The sequence below is a fragment of the Hemitrygon akajei genome, chromosome 12 (genome assembly GCF_048418815.1).
Source record: "Hemitrygon akajei chromosome 12, sHemAka1.3, whole genome shotgun sequence".
NCBI classification, from domain to species: domain Eukaryota; kingdom Metazoa; phylum Chordata; class Chondrichthyes; order Myliobatiformes; family Dasyatidae; genus Hemitrygon; species Hemitrygon akajei.
In genome coordinates this window covers 105,780,420-105,805,199 of record NC_133135.1, presented here as the reverse complement: position 1 = coordinate 105,805,199, position 24,780 = coordinate 105,780,420, and the positions used below count along the sequence as shown (strand labels likewise).

The 24,780-nt window shown below is 46.0% G+C and overlaps 1 protein-coding gene across 1 annotated transcript in view; it reads right to left on the bottom strand.

Moving 5' to 3' along the window:
* The window catches only part of plekhg2 (pleckstrin homology domain containing, family G (with RhoGef domain) member 2), a 230,010-nt gene that overhangs the window by 54,781 nt on the left and 150,449 nt on the right, over positions 1–24,780 (bottom strand). Inside the window, exon 5 of the mRNA XM_073063781.1 lies at positions 3,630–3,696. Within this exon, the coding sequence (XP_072919882.1) occupies positions 3,630–3,696 (67 nt within the window). The remainder of the gene's footprint in view (positions 1–3,629; positions 3,697–24,780) is intronic.

The window sequence follows — 24,780 nt, the reverse complement described above, 5'->3', positions numbered from 1 at the left end:
GTTCCCGATGTTGGGGGAGTCCAGAACCAGAAGCCACAGTTTATGAATAAGGGGTAGGCCATTTAGAACAGAGTTGAGGAAAAACTTTTTCACCCAGAGAGTTGTGGATCTATGGAATGCTCTGCCTCAGAAGGCAGTGAAGGCCAATTCTCTGGATGCTTTCAAGAAAGAGTTAGATAGAGCTCTTAAAGACAGCAGAGTCAAGGGATATGGGGAGAAGGCAGGAACGGGGTACTGATTGTGGATGATCAGCCACGATCACAGTGAATGGAGGTGCTGACTCGAAGGGCCGAATGGCCTACTCCTGCACCTATTGTCTATGGTCTATTGAGTTTTGGCGTCTTGTAACTGCCGGTGCAGTTGGTGATATTCGCTGACATTCAACTTAGTACTCATCATCAATCTGTTGCGTCTTTACAACTACATACAGTATCAAATCAATAAAGGCACGCACTCTGAGGTGAAGTTAGCTTGTATATTCACAGACAGACAGACATACTATATTGATCCCGAGGGAAGAGAGGGAAGAGAGGGAGGCTCTCTTGGCAGAGAGCAACAAATCAATGCGCATGGGTAAGCTATCAGTCAATAACTACTGCTAAGGTGAGTCACTGTGCTAAAAGAAACAGATCTGTACATTTCACTCCCTGCAGGTGGGTGACCAGAGCTGTCAGCACCGAAGCTGGGTCTCTGGGGCTGGGGGCAGCATTCCCTTATGGACTGCCCAATACCCTCCTCTCTGATGTGTGACTCTTGTTCAGGCCAATAAAAGGACCAAAAGGAGACAGAATGTAAGTGTCTGAGAACCGTACAGTAAACTTGATTTTTCGTTGTCTGAGGCCTCCCACACCCCAGTGTTCAGGGATCGCTTCTTAATGACAGATGGTAATTTGAGAAGGACTTCTGAAAAACTCCTCATGAAATAATTTATGCTGCTTTTTTTTTACAGAGCTGTACCCTGTTACAACCCCTCTGGGCTAAAACCTTTGAAAAATAAAATTTGAGAACGTTACACGCTCTGGAATCTGCAGGGTTCCCTGAGCGTCACAGAGCAGTTGTCTCTCATCTGTAGGAAAGGCAATGGTTTTCCCGCCCAGACTCTGTAACACAACAAGCGGGCGGTACTGCAGAGAGCAGAAGACCATGAGATACAGGAGCAGAATTAGGCCATTCAGCCCATTGAATCTGCTCCACCATTCCATCATGCCTGATTTACTATCCCTCTCAAAACCAGTCTCCTGCCTTTTTCCTGTAACCTTTGATGCCCTGACCAATGAAGAAGCTAACAACCTCCACTTTAAATACATCCAATGACCTGCCCTCCACACTCATCTGTGATAAAGAAATTCCTCAATGCCTCCATTCTAAATGGACTTCCCTCTATTCCAGGGGTTTCCAACCTGGGGTTCCGTGGACCCCTCGGTTAACGGTAGGAGTTCATGGCATGAAAAAGGTTGGGAACCGCTGCTCTATCTCGAAGGCTGTGCACTCTTCTCTTGGACTCCCCCACTACAGGAAACATCCTCTTGCCATCCACTTTATCGAGACATTTCAACATCTGACAGGTTTCAGTGAAATCCCTCCCTCTCCGTTCTTCTAAACTCCAGCAGTACAGGCCCAGAGCCATCAAACATTCCTCGTATGTTAACCCTACCATTCCCAGCAACATTCTCCTCAAGACCCTCTCCAATGCCAGCATAACCTTTCTTAGGTATGAGGTCCAAAACTGCTCACAACACTCCAAGTGTGGTCTGACCAGTGCTTTATAATATTACATCCTTTCCTTTGTATTCTAGTCCTCTTGAAATGAACGCTAACATTGCCTTTGCCTTCCTCACCACCGACTCAATCTGCAAGTTAGCCTTTAGGGAATCCTGCTCGAGGCCTTCTGTCCTGCTGCCCCATTCCTGAGGTCACAGCGTCAGCCCAAGATTCCTACTGTTTGACAGAGCCCTCATTTTCTATTTTCTCATTGCTTCCAAGGGAATGACAACCTTGCCATAGGCTTTTGGAGGCTTGTGAGCCTCAATGACCAGGAGAACTATGTTGGCTGGAGTCAGGGCTTTATGCTTTGGCTCTCGGTAGGGTCACCCATGCCAAACAGGTCAAAGGGTAGAGGACAGACTAAGAGTGGTCCATCAGTCCTCCAGGGTCGGGGGTTCAGCTCAGGACTAACAACCCTGACTGGTCAAACAGAACTGTTACAGAAACAGCAAAGAAGAATCCTCTACATCTGAGAGTGACGGTGTTCCTGAGTCTCCACCTGGGTCTTGCATGGCTGAGCCTGAACCAGACCTGGGTGTAAAATAGAGAAGACGGGCAAGCATAGAGAGAGATGGAAGACCGTCAACACTGTCCTAAGCACCAGTGGCGTAATAGACAATAAGTAAGTCTTACTTATTTATTCAGATACAGCGTGGATACGACCTTCCAGATCTTTCAGCCAAGCCGCCCAGCAACCCCCGATTTCACCCCAGCCCAACCACAGCACAATTTACAATGACCTATTAACCCACCAACCGGCACGCCTTTGGACTGCGGGAGGAAACCAGAGCACCCGGAGGAAACACACGCGGTCACCGGCACAGTAGAGTGTTGTGCTAACCGCGATGCTAGCATGCAGCCTCTCCTTTCATTAACTACTGCTTTGTGTCAGCCTCAGACACGTTCAGTGACTCAGCCATGAAATGCCAGAGGGCTCTGGGGATTCCAAGGATCCACACGCAAAGCAGAGAAATTCTTCGGCAGTGCGTAGGCAGAAGGAATTAGTTCAGTTGGCACAACTTTGTGGGCTGACTGGTCTGTTCAACCTCTGCCTTACAGGGGCCATCTCTTACCCTGCCACAATGCCACCAGAGGGGGAGAGAGAGGGGAGGAGAAAGAGGGGGAGGGGGAGAGAGGGGGGAAAGAGAGGGGAGGAGAGAGGGGAGGAGAGAGGGGAGGAGAGAGGGGAGGAGAGAGGGGAGGAGAGAGAGGGGGAGGGGAGAGAGGGGGAGGGGGAGAGAGGGGGAGGGGGAGAGAGGGGGAGGGGGAGAGAGGGGGAGGGGGAGAGAGAGGGGGAGGGGGAGAGAGAGGGGGAGGGGGAGAGAGGGGAGGAGAGAGAGGGGAGGAGAGAGAGGGGAGGAGAGAGAGGGGAGGAGAGAGAGGGGAGGAGAGAGAGGGGGAGAGAGGGGGGAGGGGGAGAGGGGGAGAGGAGGGGAAAGGGGGAGAGAGAGGGGAGGGAGGGACAGAGAGGGGAGGGAGGGAGAGAAGGGGAAGAAGAGAGAGAAAAGGAGAGAGTGGGAAAGGAAGGTGAGAGAGGGAGGGGAGAGGGGAAGGGGTAGAGGGAGAGGGAAGGGGTAGAGGGAGAGGGGAGAGGGAGAGGGGGAGGAGAGAGGAAAGAGGAGAGAGGGAGGAGAGAGGAAAGATGAGAGAGGGAGGAGAGAGGAAAGAGGAGAGATCACACACACTTGGTCATCCCAACCTTTAGAATTCCCTGTTCAGTTTCTCCACCGTCCCCTCCCTGGACACCATTCTAGCTCCCGGTAATCACTGAGAGCTTCCAGCCGTCACAGTAATGGAGGGTGCTGTGACTGGTTGTGGGAGGGGCTTCAACGTGAGGGGAGAGCTGAAAATATCTGCCTACTCACCCGTTCCACAAAGCATTCCGCCACCCCAATGGGGTCTTTGCAACCCTCCAGGTCTTCCAGCAGCTCACTGTAAGAAGAAATAACTGTTAGAGTGTGTGGGCAAAGGAGAATCACCATCAGGATTATGTCACTGGCATCAGGTGTGTCATGAAACTTGCTATCTTGCGGCAGCAGTACAACGCAATATATGACATGTACTATCCATTACAGTTAGAAATACTGTGTGTGTGTGTGTGTGTGTGTGTGTGTGTGTGTGTGTGTGTGTGTGTGTGTGTGTGTGTGTGTGTGTGTGTGTGTGTGTGAGTGAGTGTGAGTGTGTTTGTGAATGTGTGTGTGTGAGTGAGTGTGAGTATGTTTGTGAATGTGTGTGTGAGTGAGTGAGTGAGTGAGAGTGTGTGTGTTTGAGTGAGTGTGTGTGTGAGAGAGTGTATGTGAGGGTGTGTGTGTGAGAGTGTGTGTGAGGGTGTGTGTGTGAGTGAGTGTGTGAGTGTGGGTGTGAGTGTGAGAGTGAGTGAGTGTGAGTGTGGGGTGTGAGTGTGTGTGAGTGTGAGAGTGTGTGAGAGAGTGAGTGTGTGTGAGGGTATCTGTGAGAGGGTGTGTGTGAATGTGGGGTGTGAGTGTGTGAGAGAGTGAGTGTGTGTGAGGGTATCTGTGAGAGTGTGTGTGAGGGTATCTGTGAGAGTGTGTGTGAGGGTGTGTGTGAGTGAGTGTGTGTGTGTGTGTGTGTGTGTGTGAGTGTGCGTTGAGTGTGTGTGTGAGAGTGTGTGAGGGTGTGTGTGTGAGTGTGAGAGTGTGTGTGTGTGAGTGTGAGAGTGTGTGTGTGTGAGTGTGAGTGAGAGTGAGTGAGAGAGTGTGAGTGTGTGTGTGTGAGTGTGAGCGTGTGCGTGCATGTATACATTTATCATTCGTTCATTCTGTGCCGTGTCGTATGACGTGGGCAATCTTGACCTTTCCATGACCATGATTGCTCTCAGCAAGCCTTTCTACAGAAGTGATTTGTCATTGCTAAAGGGTTTTGGCCTGAAATGTCAGCTGTACTTTTTTCATAAATGCTGTCTGGCCTGCTGAGTTCCTCCAGGATTTTGTGCATGCTGCACAGAATACTCCAAGTTAGGCCTCACCAATGTCACCCCAACTCTTGTATTCAATATATTGATTTACGAAGGCCAGTGAGCCTAAAACTTTCTTTGTGACTCAATCTAACTGTGATGCCTCCTTCAAAGAATTATCGATCTATGTTCCCAAATCCCTTTGTTCTACCATAATCCTCGGTGCCCCATTGTTCACCATGTGAGGCCTACCCTGGTTGGTCCACCCAAAACGCAGCACCTCGCACTTGTCTGCATTAAACTCCATCTGCCACTTCTCAGCTGCTCCAGATCCCTCTGCACTCTCTGACAGTCTCCTTACTGCACGCTAAACTCCAAATCTGGCCTCACCAAAGGGTCTCGATGGGGACTTGAGGAACTATGATCTTCAGGCCTAAAGGACCGCAAGTTGGGGAGTGTCATAGGATAGAGTCATAGAAAAGTACAGCGCAGAAACTGGCCCTAGGCCAAACCATTTTTAAGTGCCTACTCCTATTGACCTGCACCGGGATCGTAACCCTCCAAACCCTTACTATCCACATACCTATCCAAACTTCTTTTAAACTTTGAAATCGAGCTTGAGATTAAAGACAGTACAGACCCGATGGGCTGAAGGGTCTCCTCCTCCCGCTGGAATGAACTTGGCTTTACCGGTGATCGTCACCCTCATGCAATGTTCTAACCTGCTTCAAAAGAGCTGACCATGGGCCAGATCTGAACTCTGGAACTAGGAGAGCGCCAGGACGTTCTGTGGCTGAGAGAAGGTGGAAGCTGATCTCAGAAGTGCGAGGTGGGGTGGGGAGGGAGTGGACGGGGCTCTGTCTGACCAATGACCACAACCCCTGAAACCAGACCACTCGACCTCCAACATCAGGCCACACAGCTTGGCTGCTTCAGCGCAGGATTGCTGTATCCCAGCTTCCCATGCCTAAACCTCCAGGGAAAACGTATCCTTGCAGAGAAGCCAGGAGTCCCAGGAATGCTGAACTGATTTGGGAGCCATTGCAAAGGGATTGTTAGGATGGAAATGCCTGAGGCAGGCATCAGGGCTGGAAAGGAAGGGTAAGAAGGTGGGGGGGAAGAGGGAGGAGGACTAGCTGGCAGGTGATAGGTGAAACCAGGTGGGTGAGCGGAAAAGGGAGGATGAAATAAGAAGCTGGGAAGTGATAGGTTGAAGAGGTAAAGGGCTGAAGAAGGGGGAATCTGATAGGAGAGGAGAGTGGACCATGAGAGAAAGGGGAGGAGGAGAAGCACCAGAGGGAGGTGATGGGCAGGTGAGGAAAGCAAAGCCAGAGAGGGGAATGGAAGCAGAGAGAATAGTGAGGGAGTGGAACTGCCAGAAGTTAGAGAGATTGGTGCTCATGCTGTCAGGTTGGAAACTACCCAGACGGAACATGAAGTGTTGCTCTCCTCCCACCTGAGAGTGGCCTCCTGTTGCATTAGAGGAGGCCATGGACCAACACGCCAGAATGGGAATTAAAATGGGTGGCCAGCACCAGGAAATCCTGCCTGTTGTAGCAGGCGGGTGAAGCGGTTCCCCAATCTGTGTCGGCTCCACAATCCGAAAGAAGGCTAAGGAGGTTGAATTTGTCACAAGTTTGGACGGACGTACTGTTGAAAGTATTCTGACAGGTTGCACTATGGCCTGCCACGGCAGGATTGTATGAAGCTGCACAGAGCAGTGCACTCAGCCCAGGACATCACAGGCACACCTCTTCCCACCATCGTCATATCTACTGCCTCAAGAAGGCAATTTCCATCATCAAAGAGTCCCATCAGTCAGGCCAGGCCATCTTCTCACAGCTACCATTAGGCAGGAGGTACAGAAGCCTGAAGTCCCACCCTACCAGGTTCAGGAACAGTTGCATCCCTTCGACCATTCAGTTGTTGAACCAACTGGCACAACCCTAATCATTACCTCAGTACAGCAACACTGTGACAGTGAACCTTTTATGTTCTAATCGTGTTGTTCCTGTACAATTTTATATGTTTTTCATATATATGGGCCTGTGATGCTGCAGCAAGTAAGCCTTTCACAGCATCTGTGCACACAAACGTTGTACTTCGTTGCACGACTGAAATCAGGTGACAGCTTACTTGGTGGTTCATAAAGCAGGAAATGCAACTAAATATTTTATTAACAACACTTCTGTGGAAATTTATGGTAAGTGATCACTGTAAACAAGGAAGAGGCAAGCAAAGGTAAGGATGACTCGAGGGCAGAGGCGTGCAGGTGCGAGGCTGACTCGAGGGTAGAGGCGTGCAGGTGCGAGGATGACTCGAGGGTAGAGGCGTGCAGGTGCGAGGCTGACTCGAGGGCGGAGGCGTGCAGGTGCGAGGCTGACTCGAGGGCAGAGGCGTGCAGGTGCGAGGCTGACTCGAGGGCAGAGGCGTGCAGGTGCGAGGCTGACTCAAGGGCGGAGGCGTGCAGGTGCGAGGATGACTCAGAGCAAGGTCGAGGCATGTTTAAGGAGAAATGGTCGGAGCAAAGTCTAGATGGAGTCAGGGCATGCGAAACAGAGAAACGTTGAAGCCTCGGGTTTTCTTGTTTTGTGGCTGCCTGTGAGGAGACGGATGTCAAGGTTGTATAATTTATTCATACTTTGATAATAAATGCACTTTGAACTCTGAACAGATGACAATAGAGTCCACTTTGACATCAGGACCTCTGATGATCTGATATCACTGTAATACTGCTTCACACTAAAGATGTGAGAAATCCTATCACACGGTTTGAAGTTCAAAGTTAAAAGTAAATTTGTTATCAAAGTACATACTGTATATGTCACCATATACAACCCTGAGGTTCATTTTCTTGCAGGCGTTCAAAGTAAACACAAAGAAACAACAAAATAAATAAACCAACAATAATAACACAGGACAGATGGTTAATACAAAATATGATCAAAAATACATAATAAAAGACCAAAAGGTTCAAGACAATAAATGTAGAAAATGCCGAGAGAAAACAGAAACTATCCAGCACATTACAGGATCCTGCAGCAGTTTAACTCAATCTGATTACGTACACAATCATAAACAACTGGCAAACACCATTCACCAAAATCTTGCTTTAAAACACAAACTCATAAATGAAATCACACCTAACCATAAATACAAGCCTGATCCAGTTTTACCACAAATTATAAAAAGTATTCACACTCCCACCACCCCCTCCCCGGAAGTTTTCATGTTTTATTGTTTTATAACATTGAATCACAGTGGATTTAATTTAACCATTCTGACACTGATCAACAGAAAAGTGAATGTGAAAACAGATCTCACCAAAGTGATCTGAATTAATTAGTATTCACCCCCTTTAATATGACACACCAAATCATCGCGAGTAGCCAATTGGTTTTAGAAACCACATAATTAGTTAAATGGAGACCTGTGTGCAGTCAAGGTGTTTCAATTGACTGTAGGAAAAATACACCGGTATCTGGAAGGTCCAACTGCTGGTGTGTCAGTATCCTGGCAAAAACAACACCATAAAGACAAAAGAACACTTCTAGCAACTATGTGAAAAAGGTTATTGAAAAGCACAAGTCAGGAGATGGATACAAGGAAATTTCCAAGTCACTGAATATCCCCTGGAGTACAGTTAAGTCAATCATCAAGGAATGGAAAGAATATGGCACAGCTGTAAATCTGCCTAGAGCAGACCGTCCTCAAAAACTGAGTGACCGTGCAAGAAGGGGACTGGTGAGGGAGGCCACCAAGAGACTTATGACAACTCTGGAGGAGTTACAGGCTTCAGTGGCTGAGACGGGAGAGACTGCACGTACAACAACTGTTGCCCAGATGCTTCACCAGTCACAGCTTTATGGGAGAGTAGCAAAGAGAAAGCCACTGTTGAGAAAGAAAACATGAAATCTCAGCTAGAGTTTGTCAGAAGGCATGTGGGAGACTCTGAAGTCAGCTGGAAGAAGGTTCTATTGTTTGATGAAATTCAAATAGAGTTTTTTGGCCATCAAACTAAACACCACACATCATCAAACACACATTATCTCTACCCTGAAGCATGGTGGTGGCTGCATCATGCTGTGGGGATGCTTCACAGCAGCAGGCCCTGGACGGCTTCTGAAGCTAGAGAATGAAATGAATGCAGTAAAATACAGGGAAATCCTGGAGGAAAACTGATGCAGGCTGCAAGACAACTGTGACTTGGGAGAAGATTTGTTTTCCAGCAAGACAATGACCCCAAGCACAAAGCCAAAGCTACACAGGAATGGCTTAAAAACAACAAAGTTAATGTCCTGGAGTGGCCAAGTCAGAGTCCAGACCTCAATCCAATAGAGGATTTGTGGCTGGACATTAAAAGAGCTGTTCTCTCACAATCCCCATGCAATCTGACAGAGTTTGGCCAGTTTTGTAAAGAGGAATGGGGAAAATTTGCAGTGTCAGATGTGCAAAGCTGATAGAGACCCATCCACACAGACTCCAGGCTGTAAATGATGCCAAGGGTGCATCTACTAAATACAACTTGAAGGGGGTGAATATATATGCAATCAATTATTTTGTGTTTTATATTTGTAATAAAGTTAGACCAATTTGTAGAGATCTGTTTTCACTTTGACACAATTGTTTTTTCTGTCAATGTGTCAAAAAGCCAAATTAAATCCATTATGACTCAATGTTGTAATACATGAAAACTCCCAGGAGGGGTGAATACTTTTTATAGGCACTGTATATTATGACCGATCAGTTATTACTGATAGGACAATCCATGATAACCATATGGATATAATATTACACGATAAACAAGCAAGAACAGCTTATTTAACAGATTTAGCCATTCCAAACGCACATAACATACAGAAAATCAGTCAGTGAAAAACACCAGAAATATGCTGAATTAGAAGAGGAAATTGAAAGACTATGGAACATGAACAGGATAAACATTGTCTCGATAGTAACATCTATAACTGGTGTGATCCCAAAGGCACTACACAATTGCATTAAACAATGAGGGCTTTACTTTACTGTCACCAAACAATTGATACTAGAGCATACAATCATCACAGCGATATCTGATTTTGCGCTTTATGTTCCCTGGAGTACAAATCAAAGTAAATATAATAAAAATGTAAATTATAGATCATAATTAGAAAATAGAAAAGGGAAAGTAAGGTAGTCAAGTCAAGTCACTTTTATTGTCATTTCGACCATAACTGCTGGTACAGTACATAGTAAAATTGAGACAATGTTTTTCAGGACCATGGTGTTACATGACACAGTACAAAAATTAGACTGAACTACGTAAAAAAAAACAATACAGAGAAAGCTACACTAGAATATAGACCTACACAGGACTACATAAAGTGCACAAAAACAGTGCAGGCATTACAATAAATAATAAACAGGACAGTAGGGCAAGGTGTCAGTCCAGGCTTCGGGTATTGAGGAGTCTGATAGCTTGGAGGAAGAAACTGTTACATAGTCTGGTCGTGAGAGCCTGAATGCTTTGGTGCCTTTTCCCAGACGGCAGGAGGGAGAAGAGTTTGTATGAGGTGTGCGTGGGGTCCTTCATAATGCTGTTTCCTTTGCAGATGCAACGTGTAGTGTAAATGTCTGTGATGGCGGGAAGAGAGACCCCGATGATCTTCTCAGCTGACCTCACTATCCACTGTAGGGCCTTGCGATCTGAGATGGTGTAATTTCAAAACCAGGCAGTGATGCAGCTGCTCAGGATGCTCTCAATACAACCCCTGTAGAATGTGATGAAGATGGGGGGTGGGAGATGGACTTTCCTGAGCCTTCGCAGAAAGTAAAGATGCTGCTGGGCTTTCTTTGCTATGGAGCTGGTGTTGAGGACCAGGTGAGATTCTCCGTCAGGTGAACACCAAGAAGTTTGGTGCTCTTTACAATCTCTTCTGAGGAGCCGTCAGGTAGTGCAAGTCAAGTCCGGATATTTGGAAGGTACGGCCCAGATCCGGGTCAGGATCTGTTCAGCAGTCTTATCACAGCTGGAAAGAAGCTGTTCCCAAATCTGGCCGTACGAATCTTCAAGCTCCTGAACCTTCTCCCGGAGGGAAGAGGGACAAAAAGTGTGTTGGCTGGGTGGGTCGTGTCCTTGATTATCCTGGCAGCACTGTTCCAACAGTGTGCGGTGTAAAGTGAGTCCAAGGATGGAAGATTGGTTTGTGTGATGTGCTGGGCTATGTAATATCTAGCAATGTCTATGTAAATCTTCAGAAAGCCACAATACTAAACACCACCAGAATGGTCCAAAAGTTCCTAGCAATTGAGTGTGTTTGGCTATGTCCCTACCTCAGGTTTTACTAGCTTGAGCTGAGGAAAAAAACAAATAAATAAATAAGCAATAAATATTGAGAACATGAGATGAAGGGTCCTTGAAAGTAAGTCTGTAAGTTATGAGAACAGTTCACTGTTGGGGTGGGTGAAGTTAACCCTTCTGGTTCAAAAGACTGATGATTGAGGGGTAATAATCTTCCTGAATTTGGTGGTATGAGTCCTGAGGTTTCAAAGATTCAAAGAACATTTATTATCAAAGTACGTATGCAGTATACAACCCTGAGATTCACCTCCCCCACAGACAGCCACAAAACAAAGAAACACCATGGAACCCGTTCAAAGAAAAACATCAAACACCCATTGTGCAAAAAAAAAAAGAGCAAATCGCACAACAGCAAAAAAACACATGTACAAAGGAAACTTCAGAGTCGATTAAACAGTCTAGGAATGTTCAGTTCAATTTAGCACTGTGTCATGTGTTGGCTACAGACCATAGAGTCAAGTCTGCTCCAGCATTCACAGTAAAACAACAAAAAACCCATAATAATCACTAAATAAGGGATAAATATCGAGAACATGAGATGAAGAGTCCTTGAAACTGAATCCGTTGGTTGTGGGAACAGTTCAGTGACGGGGTGAGTGAAGTTATCCCCTTTGGTCCAGGAACCTGATGGCTATGGGGTAGTAGCTGTTCCTGAACCTGGTGGTGTGAGTCCTGAGGCTCTTATACCTTCTCCTCGATGACGGCAGCAAGAAGAGAGCATGTCCTGGATGGTGGGGGTCTCCGATGATGGAGCAGTTACCACTATGCACTGTCCTGCTGCAGGAGCTCTCTGTGCAAAAATTACTGCCTAATTTGTATGTGTAACACTGATTGTCTGAATCTGGGATTAGAGTCCGGGGATGAAATTCTCCGAAGAAGTTCGGTATTCTCTTTCCTAGTCCGCTTAGAGGCTCTGGTCTAGACTGAGATCTATCAGCTGGTTGAGTGGTGTCACAGCAACAACCTGGCACTCGTTGCCAGTAAGACCAAAGAGCTGATTGTGGACTTCGGAAAGGGTAAGATGGGGAAACGCACACCAGTCCTCATCAAGGAACCAGAAGCGGAGAGAGTGAACAGTTTCAAGTTCCTGGGTGTCAACATCTCTGAGGATCTGTCCTGGACCCAACATATCAACGCAGCTACAAAGAAGGCACGACAGCCGTTGTATTTCATCAGGAGTTTGAGGAGATTGGAAAGTCACCTAAAACACTTGCAAACTTCTGCAGATGTACCGTGGCGAGATTTCTAACAGGCTGCATCGCCATCTAGTGCAGAGAGACTACTGCACAGGGTCAAAATAAGGTGTAAAGTTGTAAAATTAGTCAGTTCCATCACGGGCACTAGCCTCTGCAGCATCCAGGACATTTTCAAGGGGCAAACACGAGGAAATCTGCAGATGCTGGAAATTCAAACAACACACACAAAATGCTGGGGGAACACAGCAGGCCAGGCAGCGTCTAAGCCCTGACGAAGGGTCTCAGCCCGAAACGTCGACAGCGCTTCTCCCTATAGATGCTGCCCAGCCTGCTGTGTTCCACCAACATCTTGTGTGTGTCATTTTCAAGGGACGGCGTCTCTAAGGGGTGGCATCCATTATTAAGGACTCCCACCACCCAGTACCTGCCCTCTTCCCATTGTTACCATGAGGAGGGAGGTACAGGAGCCTGAAGACACACACTCAGTGATTCAAGAACAGCTTCTTCCCATTCCTACCATCAGGGAGGAGGTACAGGAGCTTAAAGGCACACACTCAATGATTCAGGAGCAGCTTCTTCCCCTCTGCCATCTGATTTCTGAATGGACATTAAACCCATGAACACTACCTTAATACTTCTTTATTTCTGTTTTTGCACTACTTTTAAATTATTTAATATGCACATACGTACTGCAACTCATTCTTTTTTTCTCTCTTTATTATCATGTATTGCGTTGTATTGCTGCCGCAAAGCTAACAAGTTTCACTACATCTGCCGGTGATGTAACGTTCTCGCTCAGATGTAACGAAACCCGAATTAAACGTCGAGTTAAACCGTAGTCAATGAAAACAAGGTCACAGTAAGATTAACCATTTACTGTTCACTCTTCACATTAAAGTATGGTGAAAACTGTTGATAAAACAATACAAGATTGGTACAGTGTTTGTTTCCTTCTAAATATCACATTTACATCGTGAATACTTGCAAAGGTAAAACTACAATAACTACATTACATTAAAGTGCAGCAGTCAGAATCTACCTGCTCCATTGACTGCTTTAAACACACTTCAACACAAACTATCCCGACTCTTTGACTAACGAAAACATAAACTTTATCGACCGTCGTTACTTTTAACAGAATCAGCGTTAACATTTTAATTCAACATATCGATTATCTCATGACTTACAGCGTTGCTTTCACTGTGTTTCTGGTGCGTAGAGAACAACCTCACTCGCGCTGAACTGCCACATGTGAGCGCCCCCCACCCTTGCGTTTATCCCAAACTGGTATTTTCCCACAAGACGCGGCGAACCCGGATGTGATGTCATCGCAGCCGCGATATATTACAGACAAATAAATTTACTTAAACAATCCTAACTTTAACTAAAAAATGCTAACAAACAAATTACTAAGCAAAAATATTATAAACTAAATAACTGCCATAAAGGCAGCACACTCCCCGCTTGACCTTCGTAAGGTCACAATGAACATAATACAAAACTTCAGTCTCTAAATCAGTCATTATGTAGAAGTAGAATGACTTCTGTAACTGGCCTTTGGTAAATTTTCACATTGCCTTGGTCGGTAGTTTTCAACTCAACTTTCCTGACATGTCCATCCCGACTAGGGAATGTGGCAGTGATTCTGGCCGTTGGCCAGCAGTTGCGGGCGATTTGCTTGTCCCTGAGCAGGACTAAATCTCCAACTTGAAGGTTCCTGCGGGGTTCTGTCCACTTTTGTCTGTGTTGCAACAAAGGTAGATATTCCTGTCTCCAACGAGACCAGAACCGATTTGCCAGGGCCTGGACCTGTCTCCATTGCTTTGTGTACAAATCCTTATCAGAGAAGTCCCCTGGTGGAGGGGCAGCTCCTGCCTTCTGCGTAAGGAGCATTGATGGCGAGAGTATGAAGGGGTTTTCCGGGTCAGAAGACATGGGTAGGAGTGGTCGTGCATTTATAATGGCTGTGACCTCTGCCATTAGTGTGCACAGTACCTCGTGGGTCGATCGGGTGCGTTGCTGCATCTCAGGTTTCCTTTTCAGGGTTTTTTGCAAAGGCGTGAACCGCTTGACTGCCTGCTCTTTGTTGTTTGGCAAGCACTGGCGTGGTTCTCTGAAAGGTAGTGGGGCGACCCCACTATTTGCTTTGTCTCTGAAGACCTTGGTGTCCTCTGTTTTCAAGAAGATGGCGTCTTGAGCCGATGGAGCAAGTTTATTATCGTGCTCCGTTTGAGCAAAGACTGACTGACCCAACGTCTTGTCAGTTACTTTGCGCTTGTTAAAGCCTTGTTGTGCTTCCTGGACGCACATGGAACTTGTGTGGGGTTGAAGAATCGAATGGCGGCTACTCTCTAGCACATTGGTCTTGAGTGTGTTAACCGTCGATTTGTGTACGTTGCCAGGGCACACCTCTCCTATCACCACCCAGCCCAGATCCAGGCGTTGCGCAAAGGGGGCGTCGTGTGGTCCATTGACCTGCTGCCTAACCTTGTGTACCCGGAGAACATCTCTTCCTAATAGCAGGAGTATTTCTGCTTCTGGATCCAGCTCTGGGATGTGTTTGGCGATGTGGTGGAGATGTGGTTGGTGTAGCACCGCACTTGGCGTCGGGATCTCAGTGCGGTTATTCAAGATTTCATCGCACTCTAAGAGTGGAGGGAGACAGATGATGACTTTACCATCCAGGGACTCGATCTGGAAGCCATCAGCCTTCCTTCCGTAAGTTTCCATGTTGCCTGAGCAAGTTCTAAGGTAGTATGGGAACTGCTCACTGTCAATGTTGAACGAGTTAAAGAACTCTGGACTGACTAGCGAGCGATTGCTCCGATCGTCCAGAATTACATAGGCTTTGATGGCCTTGTCTTTGGCTCCCTTAGGGTACACCTTAGTGAGACAGATCTTTGAACAAGAACGGCTTGACTGAGCTTGACCGCAAACTTCTGTACAGCTCGAGCTGACAACAGTTGTCCTGGAGTGAGCTTCTCCCTCCCCGCCGTCCTGTTGTGGTGGTGAAGGAGCGTTGTCGGTTCGCGGTAACGGGCCTCTCTGAGACTCCTCGTGAAATGGGACGTTATCAAATGAGTGTGGAGCGGAAGAACGAATCTTCCAGTTTATTTGAGATTGGACATATTCTCTTGTGCGTTCCAACCTGATCTTTTCTGAAGTAGATTTTCCGTCAACCGGATCATGCATTTCTTCAGCATCTTCTATTAACTCTGCTTCCACCCTGGCAGCTTCTGCCTCTCGTTCTAGCTTCAGCACTTCTAACTCTGCCACTATCCTTGTTCTTTCCAACTGGTTTTCGGCTTCTCTGGCAGCCGCTTCCATTTTTATTTCTACTTCTTCTTTGGCAAAGCGCGCTCGCACGTTGGCGGCTTCTGCTTTAGCTCTTGCTTGGGTGGCCTTACTTGATGCCCTACTGCCCGTCGCAGGATGGCAACGACTTGATGCTGGACCGAGTTGTCATTGCTGCACTTGAAACACCTGATAATGCCGCTTTTTCACTGTAACATTCTCGCTCGGGTGTAACGAAACCCGAGTTAAACGTCGAGTTAAACCGTAGTCAATGAAAACAAGGTCACAGTAAGATTAACCACTTACTGTTCACTCTTCACATTAAAGTATGGTGAAAACTGTTGATAAAACAATACAAGATTGGTACAGTGTTTGTTTCCTTCTAAATATCACATTTACATCGTGAATACTTGCAAAGGTAAAACTACAATAACTACATTACATTAAAGTGCAGCAGTCAGAATCTACCTGCTCCATTGACTGCTTTAAATACACTTCAACACAAACTATCCCGACTCTTTAACTAACGAAAACATAAACCTTATCGACCGTCGTTACATTTAACAGAATCAGCGTTAACATTTTAATTCAACATATCGATTATCTCATGACTTACAGCGTTGCTTTCACTGTGTTTCTGGTGCGTAGAGAACAACCTCACTCGCACTGAACTGCCACATGTGAGCGCCCCCCACCCTTGCGTTTATCCCAAACCGGTATTTTCCCACAAGACGCGGCGAAACCGGATGTGACGTCATCGCAGCCATGATATATTACAGACAAATGAATTTACTTAAACAATCCTAACTTTAACTAAAAAATGCTAACAAATTACTAAGCGAAAATATTATAAACTAAATAACTGCCATAAAGGCAGCACAGGTGATATTAAACTTCATTCTGATTCTATGTTCAGTCTACGTGTATCACAGTTATTTAGTCATTGTGCTTTCGAGGATTGCTTTGATATCTATATTTAGTGTGTTTTTTATTGTGTTCTTTATGCTTATTGTGTGTTTTCATGCCGTATCAGATCTGGAGAATTAGATCCTTTTTGTTCCCCCTCACGCTGGTGTGCTGAAGAATAACAAAAACAATCTTGAGTCTTGAAAAAGGGCACAGAAACATAGAAACATAGAAAATAGGTGCAGGAGTAGGCCATTCGGCCCTTCAAGCCTGCACCACCATTCAATATGGTCATGGCTGATCATCCAACTCAGAACCCTGTATCTGCTTTCTCTCCATACCCCCTGATCCCTTTAGCCACAAGGGCCATATCTAACTTCCTCTGAAATATAGCCAATGAACTGGCCTCCAACTGTTTCCTGTGGCAGAGAATTCCACAGATTCACCACTCTCTGTGTGAAACACGGGTAAACACGAGGAAATCAGCAGATGCTGGAAATTCAAACAACACACAAAATGCTGGTGGAACACAGCAGGCCAGGCAGCATCTATAGGTTTAAAAATCTCTTACTATCTTTCCTTTCAGTTAGTCCTGGCGAAGGGTCTTGGCTTGAAACGTCGTCAGTGCTTCTCCCTATAGATGCTGCCTGGCCTGCTGCGTTACACCAGCATTTTGCGTGTGTTTCTTGAAAAAGGGGAGGTGTTGGGAAAGTGCACAGGGAACAGAGTCAGCCGTGGTGTTATTGAAGGGCGGGAGAGGATCGAGGGGCAGATCACCCTTCTGTTTATGTCCGTAATGGTATGGTAGCACAGTGGTGTGCGTAATGCTCTACAGCACCTGCAATCAGGCGTGTCGAACCTCATCTGCTCCCTCACCGCCAACTGTCCTCATCTCCATCAGAAGATCAAAGTAAATTTATTATCAAGCTACATACGAGTCACCATATACAACCCTTTCTGGTGGGAATTCGGAGTAAATACAAAGAAGCACGATAGAATCAATGAAAAACTGCAAATATTGTGCAAATACAAAAATGTAATAATAAATGTTAGCATTAATTTTGAGAGGTCTAGAATACAAAGGAAAAGATATAAAGCTGGCTGAGGCTTTATAAAGCATTGGTCAACCTGACCTTAGAGAGCTGTAATCAGTTTTGGGCCCCTTTTCTAAGAAAGCAACACACACACACAAAATGCTGGAGGAACTCAGCAGGTCAGAAGCATCCATGGTCGACATTTCGGGCTGGAGGTAAGGGGAAAGAAGCCAGAAGAAAAAGATGGGTGATGGTGAAGGAGGCTAGCTGTAAGGTGAAGCCAGGTGGGTGGGAAAGGACTGGAGAGGAAGGAACAGGATGGGAGAGGAGAGTGGACCATAGGAAAAGGGAAGGAGGAGGGGACCCAGGGGGAGATAATAGGCAGGTGAGAAGAAGTAAAAGGTCAGAGTGAGGAATAAAGGAAGTGGGAAGGGAAATTGTTTACTGTGAGGATAAATCCATGTTCATGCCATCAGGTTGGAGGCCACCCAGATGGAAAATAAGGTGTTGCTCCTTCACCCTGACAATAGACTCATCCTGGCACGAGGAGGCCATGGGCCAACATGTCAGAACAAGAATGGGAATAGGAATTAAAATGTTCAGCCATCAGGAAGTTGGCAGGTGGAGCAGAGCTGCTTGATGAAGTGGTCCCCCAATTTATGATGCGTCTCACTAATGTAGACCAGACTGCAATTGGAGCACCAGACTTTCATAACCACCCAGTGCTTTCACCTGTCCACTACTCTCAAGATAATCCATGGCCTCCTCTACTCTCAAGATGAATCCATGGTCTCCTCTACTCTCAAGATGAATCCATGGCCTCCTCTACTGTCAAGATGAATCCATGGTCTCCTCTACTCTCAAGATGAATCCATGGTCTCCTCTACTCTCAAGATGAATCCATGGCCTCCTCTACTCTCAAGATGAATCCATGGCCTCCTCTACTCTCAAGATAATCCATGGTCTTCTCTACTCTCAAGATAATCCATGGCCTCCTCTACTGTCAAGATGAATCCATGGTCTCCTCTACTCTCAAGATAATCCATGGTCTCCTCTCAAGATAATCCATGGCCTCCTCTACTCTCAAGATAATCCATGGACTCCTTTACTGTCAAGATGAATCCATGGTCTCCTCTACTCTCAAGATAATCCATGGCCTCCTCTACTCTCAAGATAATCCATGGTCTCCTCTACTCTCAAGATAATCCATGGTCTCCTTTACTGTCAAGATGAATCCATGGTCTCCTCTACTCTCAAGATAATCCATGGTCTCCTCTACTCTCAAGATAATCCATGGCCTCCTCTACTGTCAAGATAATCCATGGTCTCCTCTACTGTCAAGATGAATCCATGGCCTCTTCTACTGTTAGGATGAATCCATGGTCTCCTCTACTCTCAAGATGAATCCATGGTCTCCTCTACTGTCAAGATGAATCCATGGCCTCCTCTACTGTCAAGATGAATCCATGGCCTCCTCTACTGTCAAGATGAATCCATGGTCTCCTCTACTGTCAAGATGAATCCATGGTCTCCTCTACTCTCAAGATAATCCATGGTCTCCTCTACTCTCAAGATAATCCATGGTCTCCTCTACTGCCAAGATGAATCCATGGCCTCCTCTACTGTCAAGATGAATCCATGGTCTCCTCTACTCTCAAGATGAATCCATGGTCTCCTCTACTGTCAAGATGAATCCATGGCCTCCTCTACTGTCAAGATGAATCCATGGCCTCCTCTACTGTCAAGATGAATCCATGGTCTCCTCTACTCTCAAGATAATCCATGGTCTCCTCTACTCTCAAGATGAATCCATGGTCTCCTCTACTGTCAAGATGAATCCATGGTCTCCTCTACTCTCAAGATAATCCATGGTCTCCTCTACTGTCAAGATGAATCCATGGCCTCCTCTACTGTCAAGATGAATCCATGGTCTCCTCTACTGTCAAGATGAATCCATGGCCTCCTCTACTGTCAAGATGAATCCATGGCCTCCTCTACTGTCAAGATGAATCCATGGTCTCCTCTACTGTCAAGATGAATCCATGGTCTCCTCTACTCTCAAGATAATCCATGGTCTCCTCTACTGTCAAGATGAATCCATGGTCTCCTCTACTGTCAAGATGAATCCATGGCCTCCTCTACTGTCAAGATGAATCCATGGCCTCCTCTACTCTCAAGATGAATCCATGGTCTCCTCTACTCTCAAGATAATCCATGGTCTCCTCGACTCTCAAGATGAATCCATGGTCTCCTCTACTGTCAAGATGAATCCATGGTCTCCTCTACTCTCAAGATAATCCATGGTCTCCTCTACTGTCAAGATGAATCCATGGTCTCCTCTACTGTCAAGATGTATCCATGGCCTCCTCTACTGTCAAGATGAATCCATGGCCTGCTCTACTGTCAAGATGAATCCATGGTCTCCTCTACTCTCAAGTTGAATCCATGGTCTCCTCTACTGTCAAGATGAATCCATGGCCTCCTCTACTGTCAAGATAATCCATGGCCTCCTCTACTCTCAAGATAATCCATGGCCTCCTCTACTGTCAAGATAATCCATGGTCTCCTCTACTGTCAAGATGAATCCATGGCCTCCTCTACTGTCAAGATAATCCATGGTCTCCTCTACTCTCAAGATAATCCATGGCCTCCTCTACTCTCAAGATAATCCATGGTCTCCTCTACTCTCAAGATGAATCCATGGTCTCCTCTACTGTCAAGATGAATCCATGGTCTCCTCTACTCTCAAGATAATCCATGGTCTCCTCTACTGTCAAGATGAATCCATGGCCTCCTCTACTGTCAAGATGAATCCATGGCCTCCTCTACTGTCAAGATAATCCATGGTCTCCTCTACTCTCAAGATAATCCATGGCCTCCTCTACTCTCAAGATAATCCATGGTCTCCTCTACTCTCAAGATAATCCATGGCCTCCTCTACTCTCAAGATAATCCATGGTCTCCTCTACTGTCAAGATAATCCATGGCCTCCTCTACTGTCAAGATGAATCCATGGTCTCCTCTACTCTCAAGATAATCCATGGTCTCCTCTACTCTCAAGATGAATTCATGGTCTCCTCTACTCTCAAGATGAATCCATGGTCTCCTCTACTCTCAAGATAATCGATGGCCTCCTCTACTGTCAAGATGAATCCATGGACTCCTCTACTCTCAAGATAATCCATGGTCTCCTCTACTCTCAAGATGAATCCATGGTCTCCTCTACTCTCAAGATGAATCCATGGCCTCCTCTACTGTCAAGATAATCCATGGCCTCCTCTACTGTCAAGATGAATCCATGGCCTCCTCTACTGTCAAGATGAATCCATGGCCTCCTCTACTGTCAAGATGAATCCATGGACTCCTCTACTATCAAGATGAATCCATGGCCTCCTCTACTCTCAAGATAATCCATGGTCTCCTCTACTCTCAAGATAATCCATGGTCTCCTCTACTGTCAAGATAATCCATGGTCTCCTCTACTGTCAAGATAATCCATGGTCTCCTCTACTCTCAAGATAATCCATGGTCTCCTCTACTCTCAAGATAATCCATGGTCTCCTCTACTGTCAAGATAATCCATGGTCTCCTCTACTGTCAAGATAATCCATGGTCTCCTCTACTCTCAAGATAATCCATGGTCTCCTCTACTGTCAAGATGAATCCATGGTCTCCTCTACTCTCAAGATAATCCATGGTCTCCTCTACTCTCAAAATAATCCATGGCCTCCTCTACTGTCAAGATAATCCATGGTCTCCTCTACTCTCAAGATAATCCATGGTCTCCTCTACTGTCAAGATGAATCCATGGCCTCCTCTACTCTCAAGATAATCCATGGTCTCCTCTACTGTCAAGATAATCCATGGTCTCCTCTACTCTCAAAATAATCCATGGTCTCCTCTACTGTCAAGATGAATCCATGGTCTCCTCCACTCTCAAGATAATCCATGGTCTCCTCTACTGTCAAGATGAATCCATGGCCTCCTCTACTGTCAAGATAATCCATGGCCTCCTATACTGTCAAGATAATCCATGGCCTCCTCTACTGTCAAGATGAATCCATGGTCTCCTCTACTGTCAAGATGAATCCATGGTCTCCTCTACTGTCAAGATGAATCCATGGCCTCCTCTACTGTCAAGATGAATCCATGGTCTCCTCTACTGTCAAGATGTATCCATGGTCACCTCTACTGTCAAGATAATCCATGGTCTCCTCTACTGTCAAGATAATCCATGGTCTCCTCTACTCTCAAAATAATCCATGGTCTCCTCTACTGTCAAGATAATCCATGGTCTCCTCTACTGTCAAGATAAATCCATGGCCTCCTCTACTCTCAAGATAATCCATGGTCTCCTCTACTCTCAAGATAATCCATGGCCTCCTCTACTCTCAAGATAATCCATGGTCTCCTCTACTGTCAAGATGAATCCATGGCCTCCTCTACTCTCAAGATAATCCATGGACTCCTCTACTCTCAAGATAATCCATGGCCTCCTCTACTCTCAAGATAATCCATGGTCTCCTCTACTGTCAAGATAATCCATGGTCTCCTCTACTGTCAAGATGAATCCATGGTCTCCTCTACTGTCAAGATAATCCATGGTCTCCTCTACTGTCAAGATAATCCATGGCCTCCTCTACTATCAAGATGAAGCCACACTCAGGTTGCAGGAACAACACCTTATATACCGGCTGGGTAGCCTCCAACCTGCTGGCATGAACATTGACTTCTCTAACTTCTGTTAATGCCCCTCCTCCCCTTCTTATCCCATCCCTGATTTATTATTTCCCCCTTCCCCCTTTTCTCTCTCTCTTTTTTCTCTCTCTCTGTCCCTCTCACAATCACTCCTTGCCTGCTCTCCATCTCCCTCTGGTGCTCCCCTCCCCCTTTCTTTCTCCCTAGGACTCCCGTCCCATGATCCTTTCCCTTCTCCAGCTCTGTATCCCTTTTGCCAATCACCTTTCCGGCTCTTAGCTTCATCCCTCTCCCTCCTGACTTCTCCTATCATTTCGGATATCCCCCTCCCACTTTCAAATCTCTTACTCTATCTCTTCTTTCAGTTAGTCCTGACAAAGGGTCTCTGCCCAAAACGTCGACTGTATTTCTCCCTGTAGATGCTGCCTGGCCTGCTGCATTCCACCAGCATTTTGTGTGTGTTGCGTGGTTTCACCTGTTTGGGGCCCTGAATGGAGGTGAGGAAGGAGGAGAATGGGCAGCTGTAGCACTTAGCCTGTTGCAGGGATGAGAAAGGATGTGTTGAAATTGGAGATGATCCTGAGGAGGTCACGAGAATAATCCCAGGAATGAAAGGGTTAAGGTATCAGGAGTGTTTGATGGCTCTTTAGAACAGATATGAGGAAGAACTTCATTAGCCAGAGGGTAGTGGAATTCATTGCCACAAATTGCTGTGGAGGATAAGTCATTGTGTATACTTAAAGCGGAGGTTGGTAGGTTCTTGATTAATCAAGGTGTCAAAGGTTACGGGGAGAAGGCAGGAAAATGGAGTTGAGAGGGGCAATAAATTAGCCACAATGGAATGACTGAGAAGGCTTGATGGGCTGAATGGCCTAATTCTGCTCTTATGTCTCATGGTCTTCTTCTCTCTGCAGCACTACCAGCTCAAAGGTCCTAAGTCACCTGGGCCAGATGGACTACATCCCAGAGTCCTGAGAGAGGTTGCTGAAGAGATAACAGATGCATTGGTCATGATCTTTCAAGAATCACTTGATTCTGGCATGGTCCCAGAGGACTGGAAGATTGCAAATGTCACTCCACTCTTTAAGAAGGGAGGAAAACAAAAGAAAGGAAATTATAGGCCAGAAACTCTTGAAGTCTAGTATTAAGGACGAGGTTTCAAGGTATTTGGAGACTAATGATAAAGTAAGTCAAAGTCAACATGGTTTCTGTAAAGGGAAATCTTGCCTGACTAATCTGTTAGAGTTCTTCGAGGAAATAACAAAGGGTGGACAAAGGGGAGGTGATGGATGTAATTTACTTGGATTTTCAGAAGGCTTTTGAAAAGGTGCCACACGTGAGGCTACCTAACAAGATAAAATCCCATGGAATAGCAGGAATAGCCGGTGCATGGATAGAGGAATGGCTGACATGCAGGAGGCAGTGAATAGGAATAAAATGGACATTTTCTGGTTGGCTGCCGGTGACTAGTGGTGTTCCTCAGGGGTCAGTATTGGGACCGCTACTTTTCATGTTATTTGTCATTGATTTGGATAATGGAATTGATGGCTTTGTCGCAAAATCTGCGGATGATACGAAGATAGGTGGAGGGGTAGGCAGTGCTGAGGAAGCAATGTGATTGCAGCAGGACTTAGACAAATTGGAAGAATGGACAAAAAAGTGGCAGATGGAATCCAGTGTTGGGAAATGTACGATAATGCATTTTGGTAAAAGGAACAATAGTGCAGACTGTTATCTAAATGGAGAGAAGGTTCAAACGTCAGAGGTGCAGAGGGACCTGGGAGTCCTCATGCAAGACTCCCAGAAGGTAAATTTACAGGTTGAGTCTGTGGTAAAGAAGGCAAATGCAACGTTGGCATTTATTTCAAGGGGAATAAAATATAAAAACAAGGAGTTAATGCTGAAGCTCTATAAGACACTAGCAATGCAGCATTTGGAGTATTGTCAACAGTTTTGGGCCCCTTATTGCAGAAAGAATAAACTATCATTGGAGAGAGTCCAGAGGAGGTTCACAGGGATGATTCCAGGAATGAAGGGGTTAACGTATGAGGAGTGTTTGGCAGCTTTTGGCCTGAACTCACTGCAACTTAGAAGAATAAGTGGGGATCTCATTGAAACCTACCAAATGTTGAAAGGACTAGATAGGGTAGGTGTGGAGAGGATGTTTCCTACAGTGGGGATATCCAGAACTAGAGGGCACAGCCACAAAACTGAGGGGCAACCCTTTAGGAATTTTTTAGCCGGAGATTTAGTGAATCTGTGGAATGCTCTGCCATAGCCTGCAGTGGAGTGGGTATATTTAAGATAGAAGTTGATCGTTTCCTGATCGGTCCGGGCATCAAAGGATTTGGCGAGAAGGCAGGTGTAAGAGGTTGAGTCGGATCTGGGATCAGCCACGATGGAACGGTGGAGCAGACTCGACTGACTAAATGGCCTAATTCTGCTCCTATGTCTCGTTGTGTTAAAAGATCCGGGCAGGAAAACCATTGCCTTTCCTACAGATGAGAGACCGCTGTTTTGTGACGCTCAGGGAACCCTGCAGATTCCAGAGCGTGTAACATTCTCAAATTTTATTTGTGGACCTTTTCAAAGGTTTTAGCCCAGAGGGGTTGTAAAAGAGTCCAGCTCTGTAAA